The following is a 25,641-nucleotide window of genomic DNA, read 5'->3' as shown; positions in this document are numbered from 1 at the left end:
GCTCTTACGTACACATTAAATTAACCTGTGTAAAATTCAATATTATGATATGACTGATTTTGAAAATGTCACCAAGCATCATGGTCAAATTTATATTCATAATGGCAAAAGGCAAATCACTGTTTTCTTTGTAACGTTGTAAAAACCTACTAGGGCAAGGGCAAGTTGTCAGTATATTTTATACAGATAACAGACTTCACACATCAATTTATTTTGAATAAATTTTATTTTTTGCACAGAGTGAAACTTTCCCTTCATGGGTGGAATCTCTGTCCCCCAGTAAAAAAAAGAGAAAAAAAAAGATTCAAATTCAAAAAATGAAATACCCTCTGTGTAAGGCGATTATAAAATGTTGTGAAATACAAAACCCTTTTTCAATTTTGGTTTAAAACAATAACAGTACATTAAGGCAGAATAAGGCATTTAAACACTTTAAACACTAAGGCTGCTCTGAAAAAAAGATGGAGTGATACAAAAGCATGTTTATGAGATTTTGCAAGATAAAAATAACAGATTTATAGTTTTAGGACTCAGAAAATTGTACCTCCCAGGTTGATGCTGTATAAGGAGGTCCATAACAGCAGGTATCAGAATTGATTCTGAACCAACCTGCCTTTAAATAGTAAGATTAATTTTACAGTCTTACATTGATATTTACACTATTGTATAACTAATACAAATAAATCACTGCTTAACAGTTTAAACAATTACATTGAAATATGTAAACCATTTTGAATTTACTTTGAACATTGTATGCATATGTTGAAACAGTAAAATATGCGTCATATGTCTCATGAGTGACATTCTGTCATTCAAGTGTTAAGGTGTTTCTATGTCTGATTAATATGTTGTTCATCAGACTTTGCTCAAACATAATGTCATATTTAGAGATAATGAAAAATACAAACTTATCTAAAAATTCAACTAAGTTGGAAACTATGGAAGAGGCATACATTTCCTCTAGACTAGATTCACAGTGGAATGTCTCTGACATGAAAAATTAAATGAAATGTAAATCAAAACACTGCATCGTACTGATATGCTCTGACAATACACCATAAAGGTTTCTGTACCAGCCACAGATCACAGATATTTCACTTCTGGAAAGTTTCAACATGAACTTAAGCTGGATTCACCGCAACAAAAAAGTAGATAAAGTGCCAAAAGTAAATAAAGTTTACAACATGGATGAAAATGTTCTACTGCAGAAGTATCTTTGTGAATTCCCACTGTTAAGTTTGTAAATAACAGCATAAATGAACATTTGCATACTCGTACCTTGACAGATTTCAGGTAGCAAAATACTTCTGTGAGCAAGACCATATAGAATAAATAAAACCTACTTTATAAATATGAAAATGCTCAGCTAGCACCAGTCTAGGAAATAGATTGAATTGTAAATGAACTAACACAAAGTTGCAGCTACTTAGTGTGAACACAATAACTTTGAAAGAACACTGAAACACACTGCTGTACAAGCAAGTCAAAATATAGAACTATTTAACTTGATCATACAAACTAATACTGCTGATAATATGTGAGATTTTGTTTAAGTGATAACGGTATATCTGCCAGGGATTAGATTTTTTTGTACATCATAATATTCTCAAATGATCCCTTAACATTTACAATTGTTGCAGACATAAGAAATGAGTTTTGGCGTTTCTGTAAATACATTTTTGACAATCATTTGCAAATGAACACGCAAAAATACAAGTATATCTAGAACATAATAAAGTTGGCCTTGATCAGTCATATATTGTGTTTATACAGTTAAAGTGCAAGTACCAATTAACCCACTAGTCTGACTTGATGACAGTTGACATATTTGGCTAAAGTTTGAAGTACCATTACCTGTTTGATGAATTTTCCTTTTTTTAAATCATATCTTTTTTTCACAGTTATGTCTAAGCAAATTTGTAGACAGCATTAACAAATAACACTACAGCTCTACCTACATTTTCTGATATACACTTTAACAGACCATTCAGTCAAACTGGTAGGCATTTAGAGTTACTATCAGTAAAAAGCACTGTGCCCAGGAGGGGGCTGAGATGAAACCCTCAATAATCACAAGCTGTAAACAATAGTACCTTATACAAAAAGCACTTTGTAGTCCAGTTAAGGCACAACTATTAGCTGAAGCAGGCAGGTCCCACCATGTTGTTTTCGATAAGCAAAAGATAAGGAGAGCTGTTGGAGAATCTATGTCTCCACCTTCTGGTGTAATAAACAATGTATGTGTTTCAAGAGGATGTCTGCAAGAGCGCGTAACACCTTGGGCCTTTCTTGAACCTACCACTACACATACCCACTCTGTTTGCTCACACTTAAGGAGGATGCGGCGCCACACACAGTGCCAGGTTTGCCAAACCTCTGAATGTGGTGTGGGCGTAGGTTATTAATCCCCTCATTAGCAAGTCTGTCAATCTGCAGACTGACCAAACAGGTGTAACACAGTTTATTTTCAGCTATAGAAAATCCTGCAAAACCAAAAGTTTTAAAATGGCTTTCAATAAAGTATAATAAAGGGGCGCTGGTGGCCTAGCGGTCTAAGCGCCCCACATACAGAGGCTACAGTCCTTGTCACAGGGGTCGCCGGATGACCATTTTCTTCATGCCTTCCCCCACTCTCTACTCCCCACATTTCCTGTCTCTCTTCAGCTGTTCTATCAAATACAGGCAAAAAGGCCAAAAATATATCTTTAAAAAACATAAAAATAAAGTACAATATAAAAGTCATAGATACATTATATTCAGAATCTAATTCATTATGCTTGTCTACAAAATGCTACAGGTGTTAATTTGATGCATTTTCTACTTACAGGCACTAGCAAAAAATAAGCAGCTCATAAACATCAGATTGAATAACAATAACAATTTTACAAAAAAATGCTGCTTAAAACTTAGAGAGTGTTTTGGCATGGTGTGGAGTGATTTTTAAGAGCCTGTGTCATGGTTTTTCATGTAGACTACACATCATTTGTGTGACATGAATCCATGGTTAAATAAAGTTCCAATGAGAGAGGGGAGTTCATGTGAGAAGCTTGCCGCTGTATCTGAGTTCTACACCTTGAAGAGGTGTGCTTCATTCAGCTGTAAGGAGTGAGCCAGATCAAAAAGTAGCCAATGGCATGTTACAGTTTATGCCAGTAGATCAGTGGCAGGTAGTTCAGCAGTATGTCAGGGGGCCAGCAGGATAGGAAGAGTAGTCAATGGCAGATGAAACACAATCCCACATTACATTACATGCAACCAAATGTACTAAGTCAATCATAAATACACAAGTAAAAGGCGGCCAACTCCAGGTTGATAGCAATAGGTTAGCTATTCAATCTTTTTCCTCAAGGCAAGGGTTTCTCTGATGTGGGATCTTGTTTTTGGTGCTATAGATTAAATCTGGCTGGCATCATGACAGAGGTACCAACCACCTTTCAGAACACATGACAAACCGATAAGAGACACATACACTCCTGTATTTATATCAATATACAGCACTTACGTTGTAAATAAAGATAAAAATGTTTTGTGGCATAACACTGATGGGACCAGCTCCCTGTAGAAGCACAGAGTTGGCCAGGCCACATGTCACTGAACTACAGGCATATGCCATGGCATGCCACTACCATACAGTGTGACATGCCATTTGCCACTTTTTCAGTCTTGGAACTGCTAACCATGAGTTAGTCTTCAGATGTAGTTGGGGATGGTCAGGTTTGAGAAAGGCCCATTAATATGCTAACAAACAAGTGCAGAATACCTGTCGTTGTTTTGTGTCAATTGTGCTCGTCACAAGCTGTCAAACTGTCAAAAGTACCTCTCTTTTATGAATTTCTACTAACATCTCGTTTTTTTTTATATTGAATGGTCCAACAGAAATACTGGTAAATCAAAAGCGGACAGCTAAAAGACTTCCTGATCCGGAGGTCAGGGTCAGCATGTGACCTGTAAGAGGCCTAATACATGAAATTATGATTTTTGGCATGATCTGATCTCAGTAAAAAAAACAGTTGCACTTTAAAAAGATTAATGTTAGTCAAAATAGAAGGTCCTGAGGTTGGAGCTCTGCCAGTGCAGCTTGTCATTGGGCTGGAATAAAAATCTCCTGACTTACTGGGAAATGAACCGAGTGTCTGTTGTTCTTGATGATCACTAGTGCAAAGAAACTTACCACCTTCATGTTGAAAAATCTGGACTGCCCTACTCAGGGTTGGCAGAAGCACTGAATAGTTTCACTTCTCTGTTTCCTCAGTGTAGCAGAGTGAAAAGTCCGAGTGGGAGTAAAAGGCACAGAGGCCAGGTCCCTAAGACAGAGGACCCTCTATTTCCCTTTTCTTTCTCCGCACAGCTCTCACCTCTGTACCCACTGTAGCACTGGCACTGGAAGTGTGTGCGAAAAACATCCAGTTCAGCTCGGCCAGGACCCCCCGAAACCCTCAGCTGGCCGCCCTGACTGGTGATGCTGTGCGTTGAGGGGCTGAGATGCAGGTACACATCATTGTCTGGTATTTTGCGTAGACAGCGGCCATGGGATTTACACCGCACCTGACTGCACTGTTCTGCGGCTGTAGATACATTGAGAAGGTACCGACCCAGCGGTCCCTTAAGATATCCATCAATGCTTTTGCAGTTGGCCTGAGGGAGGGGAGAGGGGGGGGGGGGGGTGTTAATGCCAGACTACAAAAACAAGGCAATTTGGCAATTAATAAAATGAGAAGTTAGGACACTTACATTGCTGCTTCCATAGGAGGTGTCCCCCCAGAAGACTACACCTGCAGCTCCGAGTGCAACACTCTCACCAATGGTGGAGACCAGATCCACCTGCAAACATTTTCACAAACTTCTTAGTTTTCTACTTTTACTGAGGAAAACATTATGTATAAAAATAACATTTTGGTTTATTCGCTAAAAGACTTATAACTAATTTTATTCTAAATCTGTTATTTAACTTCCTCACGGCAGTAATACTGGTGCTATTACTTATAAAGTATAGGCCAAGCTGAAACATTATTTCATGTTTCTGATTTCACTAACTGGCACCCCTTAATAAACACAGCGCAGAGACGTTATGGATATTATTTTCTATTCTTCAGGTATGTGCTGTCTCCTGGTAACTTCATCCTCCTATTCCATGGATATGTAACTGAACTCAACACAATATCTGTACTTTATCAAATGATGCTCAAGCCATCTTACCTCAGTTAGAAAGGCCATCTGATTGATGTAAGTAGGGCGGGTGTAAACAAAAACAGGGCGAGCCAACCCATCACCAACGGATGCCAGACGCATTGCCTCCTTCACTCTGTTTCGGACAAAGAGACGCCCGTAGTGTGTAGAGCCGAGCACAGATCCCATGTATATAGAAGGAAAGAATGCCGTACATTCCATCCACAACCAGTTTAGTTGATCATTGCGGGCAATCTCCACAGCAGGACAGCGTCCTGTGTAGTTCTTCAGGCCACCCCTGTAGTCATGGTTATAACAATCTGGAAATAGGTAGAAGCCCCACAGTTGATTTGGCCTCAGATTCTTGGCATGTTTTAGTGTCTCCAGCATGAATTTGCGTGCTGATAGCTCAAACTCCTGCTGGGCTACTTTTCCCACTTGTTCCGGGGTCCACGTTGGGTTCTTTTGGGCCACCAGTTCTCGAGATTTACTTCGATAGATATCTTTAGTATCCCAATTTCGGATCCACAATGGTCTCCATTCCTCCCAGTCAATAACAGCCAAACCTTTTGCTTCTGGCTCACGGATATATTTTTGCACACCTTCAGGCATCTTTTCATAGTGCTGAGCAAGGCTGGCAAGCTGAGGAAGACCTCCGTTCACTGCTGTGCCACCCCGTTCATAATAGGGATACAACCCAAGGCGCTCCTTATAGAAGATTGTTAGGTTCTGCCGGACAAAGCCCTCATTGGGGGATGCCACAATGTCAAACTGCTCCAGAGACAAAGTTACTCCGTGCCGTGGGACACAATCCTGTGTTGGAGCATTCCAAACAAGAAGAACTGGCTTCTGGGAATATAATGGCCATCTTGTCTGCTTTATGTCTGCTGAACACAAGACTGTCCATGATACCAACAGAGTAAGGAGCAACCAAGGCATCTTGCCAGCCATGGTGGAAACAGAGTGACATATAGCCTTCATGGTCACTGCTCACCTCTCCCTTTTCACTGTAACAGAAAAAAAGTTATTTTGTAAAAATCATGCAAAAAATATGTTCATGCAAAACATTTCCCAGAGTTTCCATGGTTGAAAAGGGGAAGATAATACTTTTCTACTGCAACAAATATTAATCCTGAAATCAATACTGCATCTTCAGATTGACTTCGGGTAATACATGTTAATAAATGTGGCAGAGATAAAGGCTTCATGTCATGTATCCATGTCTAAAAGTAACAGTATTAAGAGTACCTGTTTTCGTACTGGAACATTTTCTGTGTCACCTTGACGATTTCATTCGGTTTTATTACCAAGACAATAAAAATAAAGTATCTTATCTTCACTGATCTTGTGACTTCCTGGGTTATGTGAGTCACAGTGAGCATCTTAAAAATAATGAGCTGCATCAGCGCAAAGTATCAACATGACATGTGTTCTGTATACTTAAGTATATAACACACTGAGTGAATCAGCTTCATATTTATTGGGCACCGTTTGTAAAGTTGTGCACAATGAAAATAACAGCAACATTTCTCCACATTTAGCTCCAAAACTTCATAAAAATGTAATGTGAATTTTTAAAAGTCACTTTTTTATCACATTTAGAGGAATATTTGTGATCTTCTTCACATTTAATTTTCTTTTGAAAAATATATTAAGTTAAAATCATTGTTAAATCCAAATGCTAAATATAAATCTAAATGTTCAACAATTAATCTAAATGTTCAACGATAAATATAAATATTAAATATAAATATAAATGTTAAATATAAATGTTAAATGTTGCTCCATGATCCTAAATATTTAGCTGATATGTGGCAGTATGAATTTGCATATCATCTAAATATTTAGGATCGCAGAGCATTTAACATTTATATTTAATATTTATATTTATATTTAACATTTAGATTTATCTTTAACATTTAGATTCAATATTTAGATTTAACATTTAGATTTAACAAAATTTTAACTTAATATATTTTTCACATGAAAATGTGTAGAAGATCACAAATATTCCTCTAAATGTGATTTAAAAAAGTGACTTTATAAATTCACACTACATTTTTAAGACGTTTGGGAGCTAGATGTGGAGATTGTTGCTGTTGCCCCACATATAAATAAGCCTACTAACTTAATTAAATGTAGTTATGGCGGTCTATTTTACCTTCCAAAATCAGCTCTGGGAACTATATCTAACATCGTTTAATAGGAAATGTACAAATATGTAGAATAGAACAAATAAAACAACTAAAAACATCATATTTTTACATGGAACAGCTTTCTTTTGGGACTGCTTCTGCTTTGTTTCGTATACGAACTAAGTTAAAGAAAATCCTCTAAACTTTTTAAAAGTTTCATTGAAACCACAGGACGTTTTAAATTAGCTTTTCTTCTGTTTCTTTATTCGACTGACCTGTTCCGATGAAGCTGACTGCAGGGTCTTGTTCCACTCGTGCAACCATCAATCAAATAACTTTTCCACCGCCCTGCCATGTGAGAAGTAACAGTCATAGTCCGTTCAGTCCATGTTAATCATTAACAGAATTTATCAGCTAGAGCTAGCAGAAACCACGACATGAGAAGTGGTGACCAAAGCGTTGGGCAACAACAGCTCTTTGGGGAGGGGGGATTGAAATTTACGGAACTAAACATTTGAATTGTACAGCCTTTTTCTGTATCATAGAAAATAGTTTGAATTCAAAGCTAGTAGTCGTTTAACAGTTAACCATAGTTCCAACCCAACCATCTGTAGCTAGAGAACAATGTTGAATTCCAATGCTGTTAAATCCAACACTGCACCCCAGAGTGGTCTGGTCTTCAAGCTGTGACGTCGACCAAACAACAACATTCACTTCCGGGTTGACACCAAGCAAAAGGGAGCATGGATGTTAAACAGTGGTGGACAGTAACAGAGTAAATTTACTTGAGTACAGTACTTAAGTACATTTTTTGAGTATCTGTACTTTACTTGAGTATTATTTTTGGGGGGAACTTATTACTTGTACTCCTCTACATTCAGAAGACAATTATTGTACTTTTTACTCCACTACATTTCTATCAGTGCTCTAGTTACTCACTACTTTTGCTTTGAAGTCAACTCATGAATTTCCTTCTCTTTTCTGAAATCTGATCCCTAAGACAGTAAAATGTATTTGTGTGGTTCTGTTTGTCTCAGTGGTTTAGTCATACCTGTATATAGTGTGTCTCTATGGTTGAATGTGGAGCAAACAGAGCAAATTTTACTCAGATCAGGCAGTTCATTTAGAGGTGGTAATGATGGCTATAATTCTCCACTTGAGCACCCATGGCCATATCTTCAGCCCGTGTTAGAGGTTTTTGAAATGAGGAATTATACGCATCGTTTGAAATATTCTCCTTGTTTCCCACTCTGCCCAAACATACACAAATTAACTATCCAACCGGAGAAAGCGCGTTGAGCTACTTAAGATTTGTTTAATTCCAGATGAACATTTCAAACTAAGTTGTCTGTGCTTGGAGTAACTTAGTTTCTGTTTTTATTCCATGGTATAGTTTTTAGAGATTTCAAGTAATGTTTTCTAGCTAAACATAATGTAACAGAATGTTCTTCTATGTATTCTTGACTGCATTTATGTATTGTGAAAATACAATGTTTTGAGATTGTTTAAGAAGTACTTTGAATACTTAAGTATTCTTAAAAGCAAGTACTTCAGTACTTAAACTCAAGTAATAATTTGACAGAGCAACTTTCACTTGTATTTGAGTAATATTTGACCTGGAGGATCTATACTTTGACTTAAGTAATGAGGCTGTGTACTTTGTCCACCACTGGTTATAATAATTACACATTGAACAATTACTCCAAAATCAGGGGGCAGTAGAATGAGTAAAGACAATACAGTATTGTTAAGGTATTTCTGTGCTATTCAAAGCACCAGCACAAGAATATGTTACTTTTCAACAACAACAAAAAAAATTACAACACAGTCCAAAGTAGTTGATTTCAACATAAGTCCTGCGTCAGACATGACAAATCAAAGTTTAGTATTTTGAGGTAGTAAGGGGGGCTTTGCCAGCACTCTTGGCATGCTCCTGAATTTTTCAAGCAAGCAGTAACCTTGAGAGCAAATAAAACAAACTACCAAGACTGCAGATTCAATAATGGTCAATCAAGACTGGAACCAAAATAATTAAGTCCTACAGGACATGTTGAAAAGTGTAATTTTACAGCAGAAACAAATATGTTAACCTACTTGTACAAAAAAGAAAACAAAATAACAACTTGTGCATCACAAAAACGTATCGACTATATTATTTCCCCTTTCATTTTGCAGTTGAATGAGAGGAAGTCTTCAGTGGCTGATGTATTACATAGTTCATTGACTGAAAATAAATTCTGGGCCATTTACAACATACCCAGGCCACTTTTATCTCTGAATAATCAGCATTTAAATATAAGACAGCTGAATGAAAGATGGTTATATTCTTAGAAACATAACATGTTTCATATCTGTCATTACATGGTGTGTTCAAATCATGTAACTCACCAGAAACCTTTTCGTCTTTAATCTCCAGATGAAAGTAGTTCAGTCAAGCAGATGCTCATTCAAACATGCCATGCTTGTTAATCTGCTCCAATGTCATATTTGAAGGAAAAAGCAGCAGACCATTCTAGTTTGTGGTCCACCAATAACGTCTATTTAAATATCCAGTAAGCTCCACCTCTGTCTGAGCGCTGTCTCCCTCTCTCTCTCTCTCACACACACACACACACACCTGAACTGACCACAGGATTTTGCCGTTTCACCATTTCAAACAGTTGTCTGGTGCACATCCATTCTTGCTTTATGAAAACACCAAAGCAAAGCTGATACATTAAAACCAACTTACAGCTGAAACAAGATTTCAGATACACATGCCTTCCTCATGATCCTCCGTTGTGGTACAAAGATTACTTGGACAAAACACACAGAGCTTAAGATGTGCTGCCAAGGCTTTGGAATCCATTATGAAGATTTGGCACTCCAAAACTAATTTCTGCATGGCCTATTAAGTAAATGTTTGTTTAGAAAAGGTCAAATTGTGGTCATCATATAACTTCCAATCTTTTGCGCTTTTGTTTTTAAATATGTAGCTTTACAGACTTTAATTAACATGTTTGTCAGGTCAAATCCTGGCAAAGAAAAAGCAACAGCACTGAGTTACAACAGTGATTTAACAAGTAATATACGGGTTAAAGTACAATTAAAATGATCATATGAAGTGTTTGCATGAGAACAGCTTGGGTTTCATAGGATTCACCAAGGCTTTTAAAATGTAAGGGTAACTAAGTTTTAAAGTTTATGGTCAGTCTGTTAATTCAATAATGCAGTAGGTGCAGAAAAAATGTTCTCCATTGATTCCATACTTAGGTTTGCACAAAAAATGCAGCTTGAGATATTTACCCCTCATGACAAGCATGATAGGATAGCTGTGATCACGAAGAGTAATGTCACTGTAACTGTTTTACTATCACAGTTACAGACATATCAGCTGCTGCTTTATGTTATAAGATAAGTACATGATGGTGCCAGGTTTTCACTCAATGAAGGGAGTAAACACAACTATAACAAGCTAGAGTCATCAGATGTTTATGGTGTGTTGAGAAGATGAGTGATGTTCTTTTTCTGCTGTGATAAGAAACATCTTTATCAACTAATCTCTACAAAGACACCACAATGTGGCTTCAGCATATAGGGACCTACTGCAGTGGCAATATTGGAATGCTTCTGTTTGCACGAGAAGGTCACTCGTAAATGTATCTTGAAGGAAAAAATGCATCACAATTATACAGTTTCTCAAGAGCTGAGAAGTTGAACTGGAGTCATAGCTGGCTGGTAGCTTTTTAAATTAAACTAAACAGAGTCATTAGTATGAGAGTTCTTACAAAAACCTATGGTAAGATCACTGTTTGCACTTAAAGGGAGTAAAACCCATTAAAAGGCCTCATAAAAAGTACATGGATAATTCAGCTGACTTATCCTAAGTTATTCTTGATTTCCTTGATACGCTTTTCCACATCAAAAGCCAGACACTACATGTAGCTTTGGGTAATGGAGAAGAATTCACAAATTATTTTTAATGACACGGTTAAACATGGTAATGTTTCCAGTGAATAATACCTCACTTTGTGATTTTATGTCTCAGAATATTCCCAGACATCAGACAGCAAAGTGCAAGGGCTGGTTGATGGGTTGCTGAGTCGTGTTTTTTTTTTGTTTCACCCCAAAAGTGCAAAACACACTATGGTCTTGAATATTATTACAGCTTTGTAAGAGTAAACAATAAAAAGTAACTTTAGTGCCACGTCTCCCACAGAGTCAGCTGAAAAAGGGTACTTGCCCAGAGGCGAAGGAGCAAAAAAACCTGTCGAGCAATATCATTTCATGGAAGCAATAAAGTTGAGTGGATTTTGGCACAGCCCTCTTTATCCTTCAAGGAGAACAATATCAGATAGCTTTGCACAAAAGCCTTTCCCATGGAGAATGCACTGATGGCATTCACTCCTTTCTTAACTTCATCTATCCCTCATTAGCAGGTACACGTACACATGCATCACTTCCCAATATTGGTCAGCCTTTGCAATTTCCTATGCAGGTGGTTCATTTCATTACAGGTGGAGGTCAGACATATTATTTCCATTACATGTGTAAACAGATCCCATTAGTTCATCTTAGTGTTTACATCCTTCTAAAAAAATAAGAGCTAAATCCTCTGTCCTAGTTGAAGTATTTCATGAATGGCTGTTATGAGCTTACCGAATAATTGTTTACAAAAACCTGACAAGCCACATTTGACACAGAGGAATAGAGATTTCCTCCATTAAACTTCTTCATATTAGTTTTGGCTGCAAAAAAAGTATGTTGTATTAGCCCATACGCAAAACTTACATAGGCTTTAAGATAAAGAATCATTGCCCAAACTGGCTGTCTTCTAATTTTGAAAGTGTCCTGTTAACATTCAAATTAAGACATTTCAGTGATTTCAACCACAACCTTATATGATTCGATAAGATTTTCCAAACCATTATTTTATATCAAACCTAATCATCAAAAATGTGGTCTAAGCCAGGGTTCAGAATAACTTAATCCCTTTAAAGCCACTAATATAGTTTCTGTATATATTTCCCACCATACAGATACAATGTCCTGGACCTAATAACTGTTCATTGCTCATGTTTTTATAGTATACACATATACAGCCATAAAAATGTTAAAGGAAACAATGCGACCATTGAAGAACACTCAAAGTGGACCTTTAGTTAAAATAATTTCACGTTTTTGAATTGGAATTCAGGCCTTCTGTGTTGTCAGGCTCAGCACCCTCACCTGCAAAATAAAAGGTGTTCTGCAAAGGATGTCAATGGATATTCTTCCCCCCTCCATTGTGACAGTGTGTGAGGTATATGCACTTAAATATGTTAACCAACTTTTATGTAATATCAACACAAAACCGCAACATGACACAGTTCAGCATTTCAAAACTGTAATTAAAAAACAGTCATAATAAATTAAAAGTGAAACAGAGTATGCTGAAGCAGCAAAGGAAACAACAGGATCTCTTACTGGACTCACTACTGCGGTGTACACGTGTGGCTCTGAGGTCACTGAAGTCAGTCCATCACACTGATAACACAACATGAATCCACATCAGAATTTGTGAGTCACTGATTGTCAATTCCCTAGGCTATAACCAATAAGAAGATCCTGTCCCATGCATAACTAAGCAAGTCACGGTGTTGAAAAACTAAAGTGTGTACTTAAACTTTCCAGCTCTATGTATGAATGTGACAGAGGAAGAACTGGTTGCATTATTCTTATACTTCTTGAGTTCAATTAATCTCCCTATAAAACATTCTGCAGCAAAAAAATCAGAGGACTCTGTCACCTCTTATCCCATGTCTGCACACGCGCTCACACTTACATGCATACAAACCAATGTCTGTAAACTGGGTAGGTTTTTGCCAACTTTGCGCCCTTCTAGATCTCCACTGGTGACCTATTCTGTGTCTAACTGCACACAAGCCAAAAACAGATCACATGCAGAGGCTCAGCACACATTGCATCCACCTGTCCACATAAGGGCATCAAATACATCAAGAGATCATGTTATTTTAAAAGGTGGTTCAGGCTTCCAGCTGTGGGGGGAACCACTGGACGGAGTTGACACGGTGACAAGTCCAAGACGCTCCTCAGGTATCATCAGGCTTCACAGAGGACAACTGGGAAATCTACATGGATGCAGGGGTGGTCCAGCTTTATAATTCCCTGGAAGACAAAAAGGAGATTACAATTTGGACTGACAATACAGAGAGTTAACTGATGCCTCCTAAAGCCCTATTGAGTTTTCTCACCTGAGGCGTGAGGTTTTTTTGAATCTTCTTCAGCTTGGCTCTTTTACGTCCATTTTTTGTCACAATTGTCTCTTCGTAGAATTCATGGGCCAAGTCACCGTCTTCATCGAAATACATAGAGCTGAAGCAGAAATAGATAGATTAGGATCTTGATCTTGTTTCCTCTTGTCTAGATCTTTGCTTGTGTTCTTCTTGTTCTCGTATGTACGTCGCTTTGGATAAAAGCGTCTGCTAAATTACATTGTAACATTGTAACATTATTTATCTGTGCTTATACAGTTATATTCCTGTGTATCCTTGGGTAGATACTAAAAGTAAAGTTTGTTCTTTAGTTTTCTGAATCCAAAGTGAGTTTTTTACATTCCGACTTTAGTTGACCTTTAACAGTGTAAGAAACGGAAACATTTAGTCAGCTGTCATATAAGGTTAACTATTTGGAAACACACAAAGAGTAAACATTATCGTGGAGATTTACTGAGTATTGGTCACAACTATTGTACAAACAGTGTGAATGAATGGGCCCATCTTGCTCAGGGCCAACAAATGTGTGGGAGTGTTCTGTGCAAACACAGGCCTTTTTCTTTTTTAAACCAGCATATAATGCACTGTTTTGTACAACATTAGGCAAAAGGTTAACTCATGTATGTATAGTATTGGCTCATCCTCTTTTTCTGATGTGACAAAGGAGAATGTGAAACTTTTCTTAAGTTTAACTCCATGCAGTACACAGTAAAAAAAAAATCATGTTTGCCATCTATGTGATTTATATTGCAGTAGAGATGTAACGTTCACGAATGAGTCGGTCTTTTGAACGGCTCTTAAGTGCAGTTGTCACCTGCGTGCCCCATTAGTCTTTTGTTCACACTTATTGTCTACACTTTGTTATTGTTTACATTGTTTTGATGTGGTTTCGAGTCAAGAAGCTGAGCTCCTGTTTGTTAAGTAGTTCAGGTGTAGAAACACCAGGCGGCGTAGTACAATTTTGTATTCACATTCTTATAAATGTCCTAATTTTAATTCTAGTTGTATTTATGGTTTTTTATATACATAGATATTTATTGTTCTTTATTATTTTTTATATTTTTTTCTGTATTAAAATGTTCTTGTGTGGAAAATTTTACAGTAAAGTTGTTTTGCATGGAAGTTATCTGTAGCCTGCATAGTATTTTATAGTACCACAATGTTTTTTAGGTGAGGGAAAAATCAAAATAGTGATCTCACTATCGAAGCATGGGGATATGGCATCATCTTATGGAATGTTTACAATGCCAAATGAAATTATAATCAATATTTCAGAATAATTTCCACCAATAGAGTATATATTGGTGGGATATGTAAGTTTGAATTATCCTATTCCAAATATTATCTTATAACTGCTACCAGTGATTGTTTCCTTGATAAAAACGAGTTACCCCAGATTGACTTCTAAAAAATAAATAAATATAACAATGAGCCAAAGAGCCAGTCTTTTGAACAGCTCCTCAAGATCTGGTTCCCTTCAAAGAGCCATAAATCCCATCTCTATATGGCAGATCCGTATGACTCTTTATCTGCCATCACACCTGACAAAAGTAAGTTGAAGGTTAAATGTTGCAGAGGACATATTTACCTTTGTCTAGTAAACACAAAAGGTGTTGCCCCCACGAAACTTCGAACTCTTGAAAGTGTTTGCTCATTTCCATCTTTGGTTGGGTCGTCTGTACTACCTGAGCCAGAAAAAGGCCAATATCCTTTGGATTTGGAGCCGCTGCCACCCATCTTCAGCTGCAGCGCATTATTTTCTCATGTCCTAGGACTGCCAGTGGTTCCTACAGCAATACTGTGCCAGATTGAAATATGAGGTCCAGACAATGAAACCTTTGAGAAATCACACATTAAAAGGGAGGAGTTTGGTCAGTCATGACAACATGTAATCACTTGAGACAAATACATTTATAAATGATACACAAATATCCTGTTTTACATATAGAAAAAAGGGATAGGGGAAGATGCACGTTCACTGCTGATCCTTAAAACAACAATTTAGTGTGGGAAAAAAAGTGGCACCACTTATGTAAACAAAAACTAAAAATATACACCTATATATTTACTCTTGTAGACATTGCAAAACAAAATGCAGTTGACATCATGCTACTAATCTTTCTAAACCTGTATCTTGATATCATACCTAACATAGACGACATATAAAGGAAGGCAAAGTTCGAACTTGGGTGCAGTTCGGTCATAATTCGGCTTGATAGATCATTACAATGGGTCAGAATATAGCAGGCCACTGTGACCAGACAGTTGAACGCTATATTAGCTCAGTCTGCCAAGGTCGTGAATCTAACAGCTCTTGCGTGTAATCTTTATAAAAAAAACAGGTTTAATTGGTAGTTCAGTTTGAGAAATGCTGAATAATGTCAGTCATCTTGACTTGATTCGAGCAGTTTCGGTAGCAGTGGGTTATCTGGCGGAATGGCTAATTTCGCTAGCTAGCTTTGACCGACAAGACAACTAAGAAGTTGTTTTTCCTCGCGTTAGATAAAGCAGCGGTTCGGTCACTTCATGTCCTGATGCTAACATTATCATGAGCTACAGACAGTTAACACCCTCTTGCTAGCATTAGCCAGGTCATCATGTTCCTTCGTTAGCCGACCCTGTACAACGTTAACATTAGCTAGCTTGATAACTGTCCTTTATCACTTTAAACTTACTTGTCCGAAACATACCTAAATTTGGATTTGGTGTGTTCGCAGCTTTGAAATGTTCTCTGGGAAATGTGTAATGGCAGGTTGCTAAATCTTGTAACAACAAGCAGAGACCTCAAAAACGCACAGCTACGTTGGCTGTTTATGCTAACCTGATGCTAACAGGCGTTTGTTCTTCTTCGTCTTGCCTATAAAGGGCTGAACAGAGGTTTGGGTGAGCGAGCGCCATCACATGGACAGAAGTGGAAAGCTATAAAAAGGTGCACACAAACCTGACACAAACCTATGACCTAACACACCGGAAATAACAGCAACATTTCTCCGGATTTAGCTCCAAAACGTCATAAAAAAGTAGATTGAATTTTTAAACGTCACTTATTTATCACATTTAGAGGGATATTTGTGATCTTCATCACATTTAATTTTGTTGTGAAAAATCTGTTATATCAAAATGCTAAAATATGAATCCATATGTTAAATATAAATATAAATATAAATATGAATATAAATGTGAAATATAAATATAAATGGGAAAATCTAAATATAAATCATTAATATAAATATAAATGTTAAATATAAATCCGAACGCTAAATAAACATATAAATGCTAAATATAAATCTAAATGTTAAAAATAAATCCAAATGCTTAATATAAATATAAATATAAATGTTAAACATAAATATCAAATCTAAATATTAAATCTAAATATAAATGTTAAATATAAATATAAATGTTAAAAATAAATCCAAATGCTTAATATAAATATAAATATAAATATAAATGTTCAATATAAATCTACATGCTAAATATGAATCTAAATGTTAAATATAAAACTAAATATTAAATATAAATATAAATGTTTATTATTGCTCTGCAATCCTAAATATTTAACTGATATGCAAATGAACGCTGCCACCTAGCGAAAATATCAAAATACAAGCTTTATAAAGTGATACAGACTTAGCAATACCAACTTGGTCAGCACTGTCTCTGAGTGTTGTGAAATCTCTTCCTGGCATCCAAAACTGCCTTTAAAACATTTAGGGTGGCCACAAAGGGGTTTCGCAGAGAAACATTTAACATTTATTTTTAACATTTATATTTTACATTTACATTTATATTTATATATTTATATTTAACATTTATATTTATATTTAACATTTAGTTTTAACAATGATTTTAACTATACTTTTCACAAGAAAATTAAATGTGAAGAAGATCACAAATATTCCTCTAAATGTGTTTAAAAAAGTGACTTTTGAAAATTCACTCTACATTTTTGTGACATTTTGGAGCTAAATGTGGAGAAATCTTGCTGTTATTTTTGGTGTGCACAACTTTACAAACGGCGCCCCATGCAAACACCAGCTAGAATGGACTAACCATGAGTAGAATTAACTGCCAGACCTATTATCTAGACATTGATGGAGAAGGATATATCAGTTCGTTACGCTTAACAGTAAAAATTAAATGCACAGCTCATATCTTAACCTACCACTGTCTATCATGGTTTGGGCTGAGCTACTTGGTACCAAAATAAGGTATGCCAAATCTTGACACAGCAACTTCCTGTGATATTTTGGACAAAGGAGTGGAATGTAAAGGTGTCAAAACATTGTCTTGGCTTACAGGACTAGAGTGTGAGTCACGGTCTATATGTCAAATCTAAAATCTCAATAACAATAACATCAAATGCAACACTGAATTATTTTCATCAGTTTATTAGATAATTATAATAAAAATAAGTCATTTTATATTTAATTTCGCCAAATCCATTTCACAGGTTAATTAAAGTGCCAACATTTTAAAAGTCAGAATATAAATGAAGCTAAATATTCCCTGATAAATTACCAGAAATACTAAAAAGGTGTGAAGAGGGGGTATTATGCTCATGTTCACCTCTGTAGTAGCTTTACATGATTGCAAGCTCAAAATGTTTTTACTCATCTCGGATTGGTGTCTTACAAAACCCTAATTTCAGTCTTTGTCGTATACACTTCATTTCAGCTAATGTCTGTTTACCCCCATCCCCAGCACTCCAGTGCTCATCAATCCGGAAGCCTCCTCCACTGTTGCTATGCTGTCATGCTACAAAGTCGACATGAGTTAAACAATGTTTCTCTATCTAAAACTACAAATAATTAAATACGGCAATATATTTTGGACCCCAAGTCTGACTCAGAAAATTTGGAAAGGAACTAAAATAAAATCCAGAGCAACAAAAAAATGGACCAAGATATCTGTGTTTGGTAAGTTTTACCTTTTTATACTCTTTTAAGGATATTCAGCAATCAGTGATTACAAATTGAGCATATCTTGTGTACTCGTGTAATTCTTGTGTGACTTTTTGAACAGGCCGTAAAGAGCAGTCCATGGTCTCATCCTGGGATTATGCAGTACACATTTACCACACAATTTGGAACTTATAGTTACATATAGTATTAACAACCAACACTTTAACTTAATATTTGTTTGTAAAATATGAAAAAGCATAATAATTCCTCTTTAAATATTCTAAATAAGCAGCATGTTTCTGAACATATACAGTAAATGCATCAAATTGTTTCCCAAATAATCCTTCTTTTCTGTCCCATTCAGTTCATACAGGTGGCTCTGCTTGTATACAATTAGTAAAACCTAAGCTTATAGGTAGTTTAGAATACTTGTAACAGCAGTATCCCTGCCTCATAAAAAACATTTCACTGTCAGAGCTTGTTCCTTCCCTTTTGCACCCCTGATCAATGATAATATATGAATGCACTTCCTCATGCTTGTACATGAAAACCAGTTAAATGGCTAAAAGTTAAACAGGAGTACTAATCTTTGTCATGGTCCTCTTCATCATTTCTCTAGCTAGAGCGTAGCGCTTCACAATCTGCCGCACATAATCCTCTTCTTCACGCTTCAGGATCCGCAGAAAGTTACACAGCTCTGGAAAACTAAATGCATCCCACTGTGGAGGAGAGCAATTTCACAATTAAATCAGGGTTTAATGATGTAGGATTTTTGTTAAAGAGACAAGCTTGTAGTATGTAAAACTTACATTTACTTCTCCTGTCTCATTCTCTTTCAAAACCAGACTCAAAACTTTTTCACTGGGGCCAGCACACAGGCGCAGGTTGAGGGGGCACTCTTCATCAGACAGTTTGCGCATGTACACTGAAAGAAGTCAAATTAAGATAAGATAAGAGATTCCTTTACTCGTCCCACACGGGGAAATTCAAGTGTTACAGTAACAGAGTAGACTAAGTGCAAAAGAAATATATAAAGCAAACGAGCCTATAAATGAACAATTATTAAAAATGTATTAGCAATTAGAATTAAAATAAAAATTAAAGAGGTAAAAGATAAGCATATCTTAAAATCACACACACACACACACACACACACACACACACACACACACACACACATATATATATATATATATATATATATATATATATATATATATATATATACATATATATATATATATATATATAATTGATTATAGAGTCTGACCACTGCAGGAAGAAAAGACCTTTAGATTTACATAATACTTTGCTGTTGAACAACTGCACAATATTCAGGAGTCTACCTTGACTTTGTCTCTCGGTGCGTTCAAAAAGGGCAAACTTAGCAGGGTTGTCCACTACGGTGAACTTGTTGAGCAATGCCTCAATGACTTCTCGCACACATGTCCGGGAGCTTATATGCAGGTGCTTGGCAGTGTCTTTGGGGAGGTAGAAAGAAGTCCGCCTTTTCAACCGTCCGTTACTATGATCTTGCTCCTGTGCTGAGCCTGGGCTCTGAGGTGGAGGAAGGGAAATGGGTCGGACTAACTGAAAGTGGACCTTGATGAAACCAGTGAAAGACCCATCTTTATTCTGAAAGGACGACAGACCTGAATTATTAGAATGGTCTCAAACAACAGCAACAAACGCATAGTTGATCTTATAGTTACAAGACAGATAAGGTGTGCATATTTACATTAAAATAATTCAGAAAACATAGTTAACTAAACACTTACAACCACCATATAGAGGTTGCTGTTGATCTGTGCATTGTATTCCTTAACTTTGTGTTGAATCTCACTAACAGACAACTCCTGTTTAGCCCAATCGATCTGTTCATCCTGAAACGAAAAGAGAAAAAACAGAGCAGCAGATCTGCAACGATGAGAAAAAGGATGAAAATTGCAGTTGAAGAATAAATAAATGATTTAATGTAGCTGACAAAATCAGCTGTAGCCTTACCACATATTTCCTTCCCTTCTTAAAAAAAGATGTATAGGCAGTAAAATATAGTTCCTGCTCTGAGCTGCTGTCCTCCTGATCCCAGAATGTGCTCCGAGCAGTGCTTCCCCTCGTCATCTCCAGGCTCCAAGTCAGCAAGAGTAACAATCTTTGGCTATCTTTTTGTAATAGTAAAGGCCCAATAATAACTTCTTTAGTTATTTTCCATGAAATTTCCAAATGTCTTCTATCCCTCCTCTCTCTGGGTAGATCTTATAATACTGAGAGTTCTTTTGACCTCAGCATTTCCATTTGCTCCTCCCTGACCATAAACCCCCACAAAGATGTCAAAAGACCCGCCCCCTCACTGGGGAACAAATCAAATTATCTTACTAGCAAAACTTTATGCTAATGTTTTGGTATAAATTAAAATGATTTTTTAAATGCAGTTACACATAATTGACCACAAAGACGCTCCACTGTTGGCTGTATATTTTATTTTTTTTGGAGGAATTGTATAATCAAAATATCTGAATCTCCAAATTACAAGATACAGCACAAAAGGGACTATCTTAAACAATCAATAAAGTTGTTACATGACTGATCTGAAATGAATGAAAATCTTTCTTGTCTGTTTGAAAGAAATTTCCAATGAGACCTAATGATAGATTTCATAATGTTATTATAATCTGGGCTGAAATAGGGAGGAAATCCACATATATGTTCATTTGTAGTGGTACACACAGGCCTGGGTTGTTACAAGTTTTGTGGTTCTCAAATAAAGACAGCTGTTTTATTGTGAAGTTGTTAGGTTGTCCCCTCCCCTCAGCTCTCTCCTAAATTACTTTTCTTATAGATGCCTTGACAATGAGGAGGTAGTAAAAGCTGTATCTCTGAGGACATATGGCTCACTGATACTCAGTAGACCCTGGTGGACAATCTGGTAGCCTCCATCTGCTTGGACGTGCCCTCTAACACAATATAGACAGAGGGTACAGTGTGTATTCAGCACACTATATCTCCTTTAACAAGATTTATCGCTTATTTTTTAGGTTAAATAACAATTTAGACGCCCCTGTTTTTACAGTAAATTATCTGTAAAGTGTCTATTTTTATACTAAAACAATTAATTGAAGGCAACTTTCAGTACAAATGTGCTATTGATAAAATGTGTGTTTGTATCTGGTCCTCACCACATTCGTGTCAGTCTCAATGGAGTCCACAGAGAAATCTTCCTGGTCAGCTAACAAACTTGCATTAGCGCTGCAGTCCAGCTGGATGAATGGCCGGCAGCGGTAGTGACAAGTATAACTGCAATCTGAGAGAAACACAGAGAAATCACCATTGGAAGTTAAAATCTTTGCATCATGGCTAGCAGGCAATGCTTGTTGTTGAAAGGCTTTTGGTGTGGAAATTTTGTTCATGAAGTCATCCTTTTACCCCCCAAACCACTAGCCTTTATCTATACCATCTCTGTTAACACAATGAGTTTTATTATTATTATCATTATTATTTTTTTTAAATCAAAATTGATATCAACCGGTTAATAATCTGTTTTGTTTTGAAGTGAAACAGCAGTTTGTTGATGTAGGAAATAAATTCCTGAAGTCAAATGATAGAGACAGTCAAACACATTCCCAGGAACTCCCTGTCCCAATATGAAGCTTGCCAGTGCTTCCTATAGATTAGGACTAACTTTGTGATAATGATTCTCAAGAATGGAAAAATAACACAAGCAGTCTGCATCCAAGTGAGAACAGTGGGTGAAGCGTATTCAATAGCTCTCTGAGGCCTGGCTGGACATATACAAAAAAAGGGTGGGTGGGGGTTACAGAACTGATTTTGGCTTTAGTTTAAGGTTTTATGAAATATTTGAGGTTTTATATTCATATCTTACAAACCTACAATAGGGTAAGATGGATTGCAGACAGCTTGAGCAAGAGCACACAGCCTTTTGTAGATTTGAAGGCATCTGTGGATCTTTCTGGATACCACACATACCCCTGCCATCTCTGTCTGTGTCAGTGCCAGTGTCAGTGTCTGGAAACCCCCCTGGACTACCCTGCCCCTCTAAGTCTATCAACATCAAGCCAAATAACTGCAACAGAGGAGCTTCATATTGTAAAACTTATTAAGCATTTATTTTTATTTTTAAAGATGGATAATTCACAAAGCTGCCAGGGAATAGTTTTTAAACTGTTTCTCAACAGGGTTCCAGGGTGTCCTTTGAGAACTATTCATAGCTGGGAGCTGATACACATGGGGGGTACTACTTTTCCGCATTGCAGTTTTTAGCTTGATCATGTAAGTCCATACCAAAAATAGGCCTAAGAATCTTATCAAACTTATCCTCTTAACAACTTAATAGAAGTTCACATGTCGTGGGTACTCACAGGTGCAGCGCACACTTTGCCTATAAAGCCCCCAGATGAATTCTCCACACAGATCGCACCAGGTGAGATGGGTGTAACTGTCAGGCTGGAAGTCATGACCCACTCCTGCCTTTCCTTTGGAACAACAAGGGACCTCAATGCTGACACTGTCTCCCACCAGACGGACAACGTGGAAGTGACTCATCTGAGCCTGGTTTACAGGCAATGGGGCTTTGCAGGCTGCAGGAGCAGCCAGCTCGATGGAATCATTTACACTGAGATCCTTCAGCTCGATCAGCTCACATTTAGACATCATGTGATACACAAGCTGACACCTCATCCGAGCCTTTGCCTTTGTCCATGAGTTAGTACTGATGTGTATCCAGTCAGGAGAGGATATATCATGTTCACCTATACATCCTTAATGAGGAGATCAAGCTCTGATTAAATGTAAACAGTCTGAGTCAAAAAGCAGCCAGGCAGGGTTTTGATTCAGTCTCCCTCCAGGTGAGTGTGATGAGAGGAGGAAGAGGTGGCTCATGAGTATCTGAAAAAGACAATTAAAAATCATTAACAAGCACAGTTTCACTCAAAATAATCAATGCGCAATAAATTCATGCTGCTTTGACAAATGGGCTTCAGAAACAGGGAAACAAAAGATTAACCTTTGATATCTGATGGCATGAATCATAGGATTATAATAAAATGTGGGTCAAAATGTTTCCTTTAATCCTGTGACAACTTCCACTGTTTTTCTGTGTGACACACTGCATACTGCATATTTTATAACCTGCCCGTAAGAGCAACACAAAAGTGGGCTAGTACAGATTCATTCACAAACTCAAATGCATCTATACACAAATTACTGTCCACAAGATGGGAGTAAAATTCTCTCTCACTTCAAGCTTTTAGATTTGAATGATGAGATGTATGCATGCATAACTGTTTCAGGTGCTGATATGGGGCAGTTTTTTTTTACTGTACTTCAGCATTTGTGTTCTATTTTGTACTTTCTTTCAAGCTAATTACATTTTTGCAAATCAGGGTTAAAGGTTAACATTGTTAATCATTGTATTAAATATAATGCATTATGAAAGACTGGACTATGCAGAAAAGTAATGAAGGTATAATGTGCTTTACAACATCATATTAAGATATATAGATACTGCCTACATGTAAATAATTATTTGGAATAGATTCCTTGCAATGCATAATAATGCCTACAACAGTCATACTGCTAAAACATGCCAACATTCAATTCGAGAATTTTTACAGCAACAAGTATGAACTTCACCCTGGGTAAAGTTTTTTGGACTTGTAAATGTAGTGTTCTCAAATAGTGTTTTGCATACTTTCACTTAATTAAAGGGTCCAAATACTTCTACCACTGGTGACAGATATCTGAGGCAGTGACTGACAAAACCACCAACACTTAATGACAACAACACCCAATTTAAGCTGTAGACATGTTCCCGGGTGCATCAGAAACTTGGTTGCATTAGTTTTCCCATGGAGCTGCATTGTGGCTTGAATGTGAACAACCCGGGGCTCTATCTGCCAACTGGGTCACCACACGGCGCAATTATCCACACAGGGCAACAACAAGAACACATTGTGACTGGGACCATCCATGCATATCTAGCAGGCTTTATTGTCATTTATTTTCCCATAAATCCAAACTGGTCAAATGGAAATAAGTTTACATGGTTGTTTCATTTGACATTTGTTGCAAAAGCAGCTCAGTCTGAAACGGGACAGCCCAGATTAATCCTATCTCAAGCGGGACGACAAGCTCAGTTAAACGTGACACCCGAAAATATCTTCGCTGACCCACAAACCGTTCACAAAAAAATGAAATCTTACCTCGTTAAATCCTCACTGCCACTTATTGAAGAGAAGGTTTTTGAGAATGAAAGACAGATCCTAGTTTGCATTAACAGAGAAACGTTCCTCGCAGCACTCACGCACTTTGGGTTGCGCATGCACATGGAGGGATTACCGTTTAATCCTGTGTGTTTTCGAGCATCCCGGGGGGAGGCACCACAGGAGGAATCCCCTCTTCCACTAAATGTACCTCTGAAGAAAGTGATTCTTGAATCTACAAACAATGTTACAGTCATCTAGAATAGATTATATGCAACTATTGAATTAGATAATGATAGATAGATAGATAGATAGATAGATAGATAGATAGATAGATAGATAGATAGATAGATAGATAGATAGATAGATAGATAGATAATGCTTTAATTACATTGGTTTAATAATTTCGGGATGCTGGGTTTCACAACAAAAAAAGAAAGAAAAAACATAATCCTCCCATTAATGTGCTGTTGAAAAAAAAATAGATGGAAAAAACATGTTGATTGTAAATTTGTAAATTGTAACATATATCAGAGATTTGATGACATACAAACATCCTATTTAATGGTGTATTACCAAACAGGAAGTGTAAAAAAAAATAAAAAAAATTTGTTTTTCAACCTGGGAACTCTTAAATACTTTGGCAATACAAGAAAGCTACTTCAGTTGGTGTCCAGTAATTTCTTTATGAGCTGTTCAAGTCTATGTTTATGCTCCATTTTAGTTGGCTGTAATGCAGGGTAAGGAATATGGAATAGCTATGGTTATGAATTTTTAAGCTTCCCAATTTAAAAAAATAATCTGTAAAGACTATAGCCTATAGAATAACTAGAAGGAACTTTGGGTTCAAATTTAAGAATACCACTACATAATTGATAACCCATTAGCTACAGATAACCAGCCAATGTCAACTTTCAAACCTTTTAGCTAACATTTCGTTCACTAGACAGTTTATTATTTATCA

At 36.8% G+C, this 25,641-nt stretch overlaps 3 protein-coding genes across 5 annotated transcripts; all 3 read right to left on the bottom strand.

Annotated features, from left to right (window-relative positions):
* Positions 1–207: 207 nt before the first annotated feature.
* hyal2b (hyaluronidase 2b) lies at positions 208–7,995 on the bottom strand. The gene is made up of 5 exons (XM_034680634.1): positions 7,907–7,995; positions 7,577–7,649; positions 5,197–6,173; positions 4,732–4,821; positions 208–4,635 (listed from the first exon to the last, which is right to left on the bottom strand). Exons 3-5 carry the CDS (start codon positions 6,145–6,147, stop codon positions 4,249–4,251), a joined length of 1,428 nt encoding a protein of 475 aa, XP_034536525.1. The 5' UTR covers positions 6,148–6,173; positions 7,577–7,649; positions 7,907–7,995; the 3' UTR covers positions 208–4,248.
* A 4,378-nt stretch (positions 7,996–12,373) lies between these two features.
* tusc2b (tumor suppressor 2, mitochondrial calcium regulator b) lies at positions 12,374–16,488 on the bottom strand. 3 transcript variants are annotated; one of them, XM_034680624.1, is made up of 4 exons: positions 16,377–16,488; positions 15,144–15,391; positions 13,535–13,655; positions 12,374–13,448 (listed from the first exon to the last, which is right to left on the bottom strand). In XM_034680624.1, the coding sequence occupies exons 2-4, from the start codon at positions 15,290–15,292 to the stop codon at positions 13,383–13,385; spliced, it is 336 nt and encodes a 111-aa protein (XP_034536515.1). In that variant the 5' UTR covers positions 15,293–15,391; positions 16,377–16,488; the 3' UTR covers positions 12,374–13,382. The 3 variants fall into 3 exon arrangements, with proteins under 3 accessions (XP_034536515.1, XP_034536506.1, XP_034536498.1); XM_034680615.1 differs by having other exon boundaries at positions 16,231–16,421; XM_034680607.1 differs by having other exon boundaries at positions 16,246–16,421.
* A 1,982-nt stretch (positions 16,489–18,470) lies between these two features.
* Positions 18,471–24,876, bottom strand: rassf1 (Ras association domain family member 1). Its single transcript, XM_034688532.1, has 7 exons — positions 24,678–24,876; positions 22,836–23,361; positions 21,636–21,760; positions 20,238–20,342; positions 19,806–20,094; positions 19,269–19,384; positions 18,471–19,178 (listed from the first exon to the last, which is right to left on the bottom strand). The coding sequence occupies exons 2-7, from the start codon at positions 23,152–23,154 to the stop codon at positions 19,029–19,031; spliced, it is 1,104 nt and encodes a 367-aa protein (XP_034544423.1). The 5' UTR covers positions 23,155–23,361; positions 24,678–24,876; the 3' UTR covers positions 18,471–19,028.
* Between the last annotated feature and the right edge of the window lie 765 nt (positions 24,877–25,641).

The sequence above is a fragment of the Notolabrus celidotus genome, chromosome 1 (assembly GCF_009762535.1).
Source record: "Notolabrus celidotus isolate fNotCel1 chromosome 1, fNotCel1.pri, whole genome shotgun sequence".
Taxonomy (NCBI): Eukaryota; Metazoa; Chordata; class Actinopteri; order Labriformes; family Labridae; genus Notolabrus; species Notolabrus celidotus.
The sequence above is the reverse complement of the archived record's forward strand: the minus strand, read 5'-3'. Positions and strand labels throughout refer to the sequence as shown.

Coding starts and splice junctions, on each gene's coding strand:
- hyal2b (XM_034680634.1), bottom strand. CDS start 6,147: ATGAAGGCTATATGTCACTCTGTTTCCACCATGGCTGGCAAGATGCCT. Junction 4,822..5,196: donor AGATGGCCTTTCTAACTGAG/GTAAGATGGCTT, acceptor AAATGTTTGCAG/GTGGATCTGGTCTCCACCAT. Junction 4,636..4,731: donor CCTCCTATGGAAGCAGCAAT/GTAAGTGTCCTA, acceptor CCCCTCCCTCAG/GCCAACTGCAAAAGCATTGA.
- tusc2b (XM_034680624.1), bottom strand. CDS start 15,292: ATGGGTGGCAGCGGCTCCAAATCCAAAGGATATTGGCCTTTTTCTGGC. Junction 13,656..15,143: donor TTTGTGTTTACTAGACAAAG/GTAAATATGTCC, acceptor TTTCTGCTTCAG/CTCTATGTATTTCGATGAAG. Junction 13,449..13,534: donor AAAAAAACCTCACGCCTCAG/GTGAGAAAACTC, acceptor TTTGTCTTCCAG/GGAATTATAAAGCTGGACCA.
- rassf1 (XM_034688532.1), bottom strand. CDS start 23,154: ATGAGGTGTCAGCTTGTGTATCACATGATGTCTAAATGTGAGCTGATC. Junction 21,761..22,835: donor GCAAAGTGTGCGCTGCACCT/GTGAGTACCCAC, acceptor TGTTTCTCTCAG/ATTGCAGTTATACTTGTCAC. Junction 20,343..21,635: donor TTGAGACTGACACGAATGTG/GTGAGGACCAGA, acceptor TTTTCGTTTCAG/GATGAACAGATCGATTGGGC.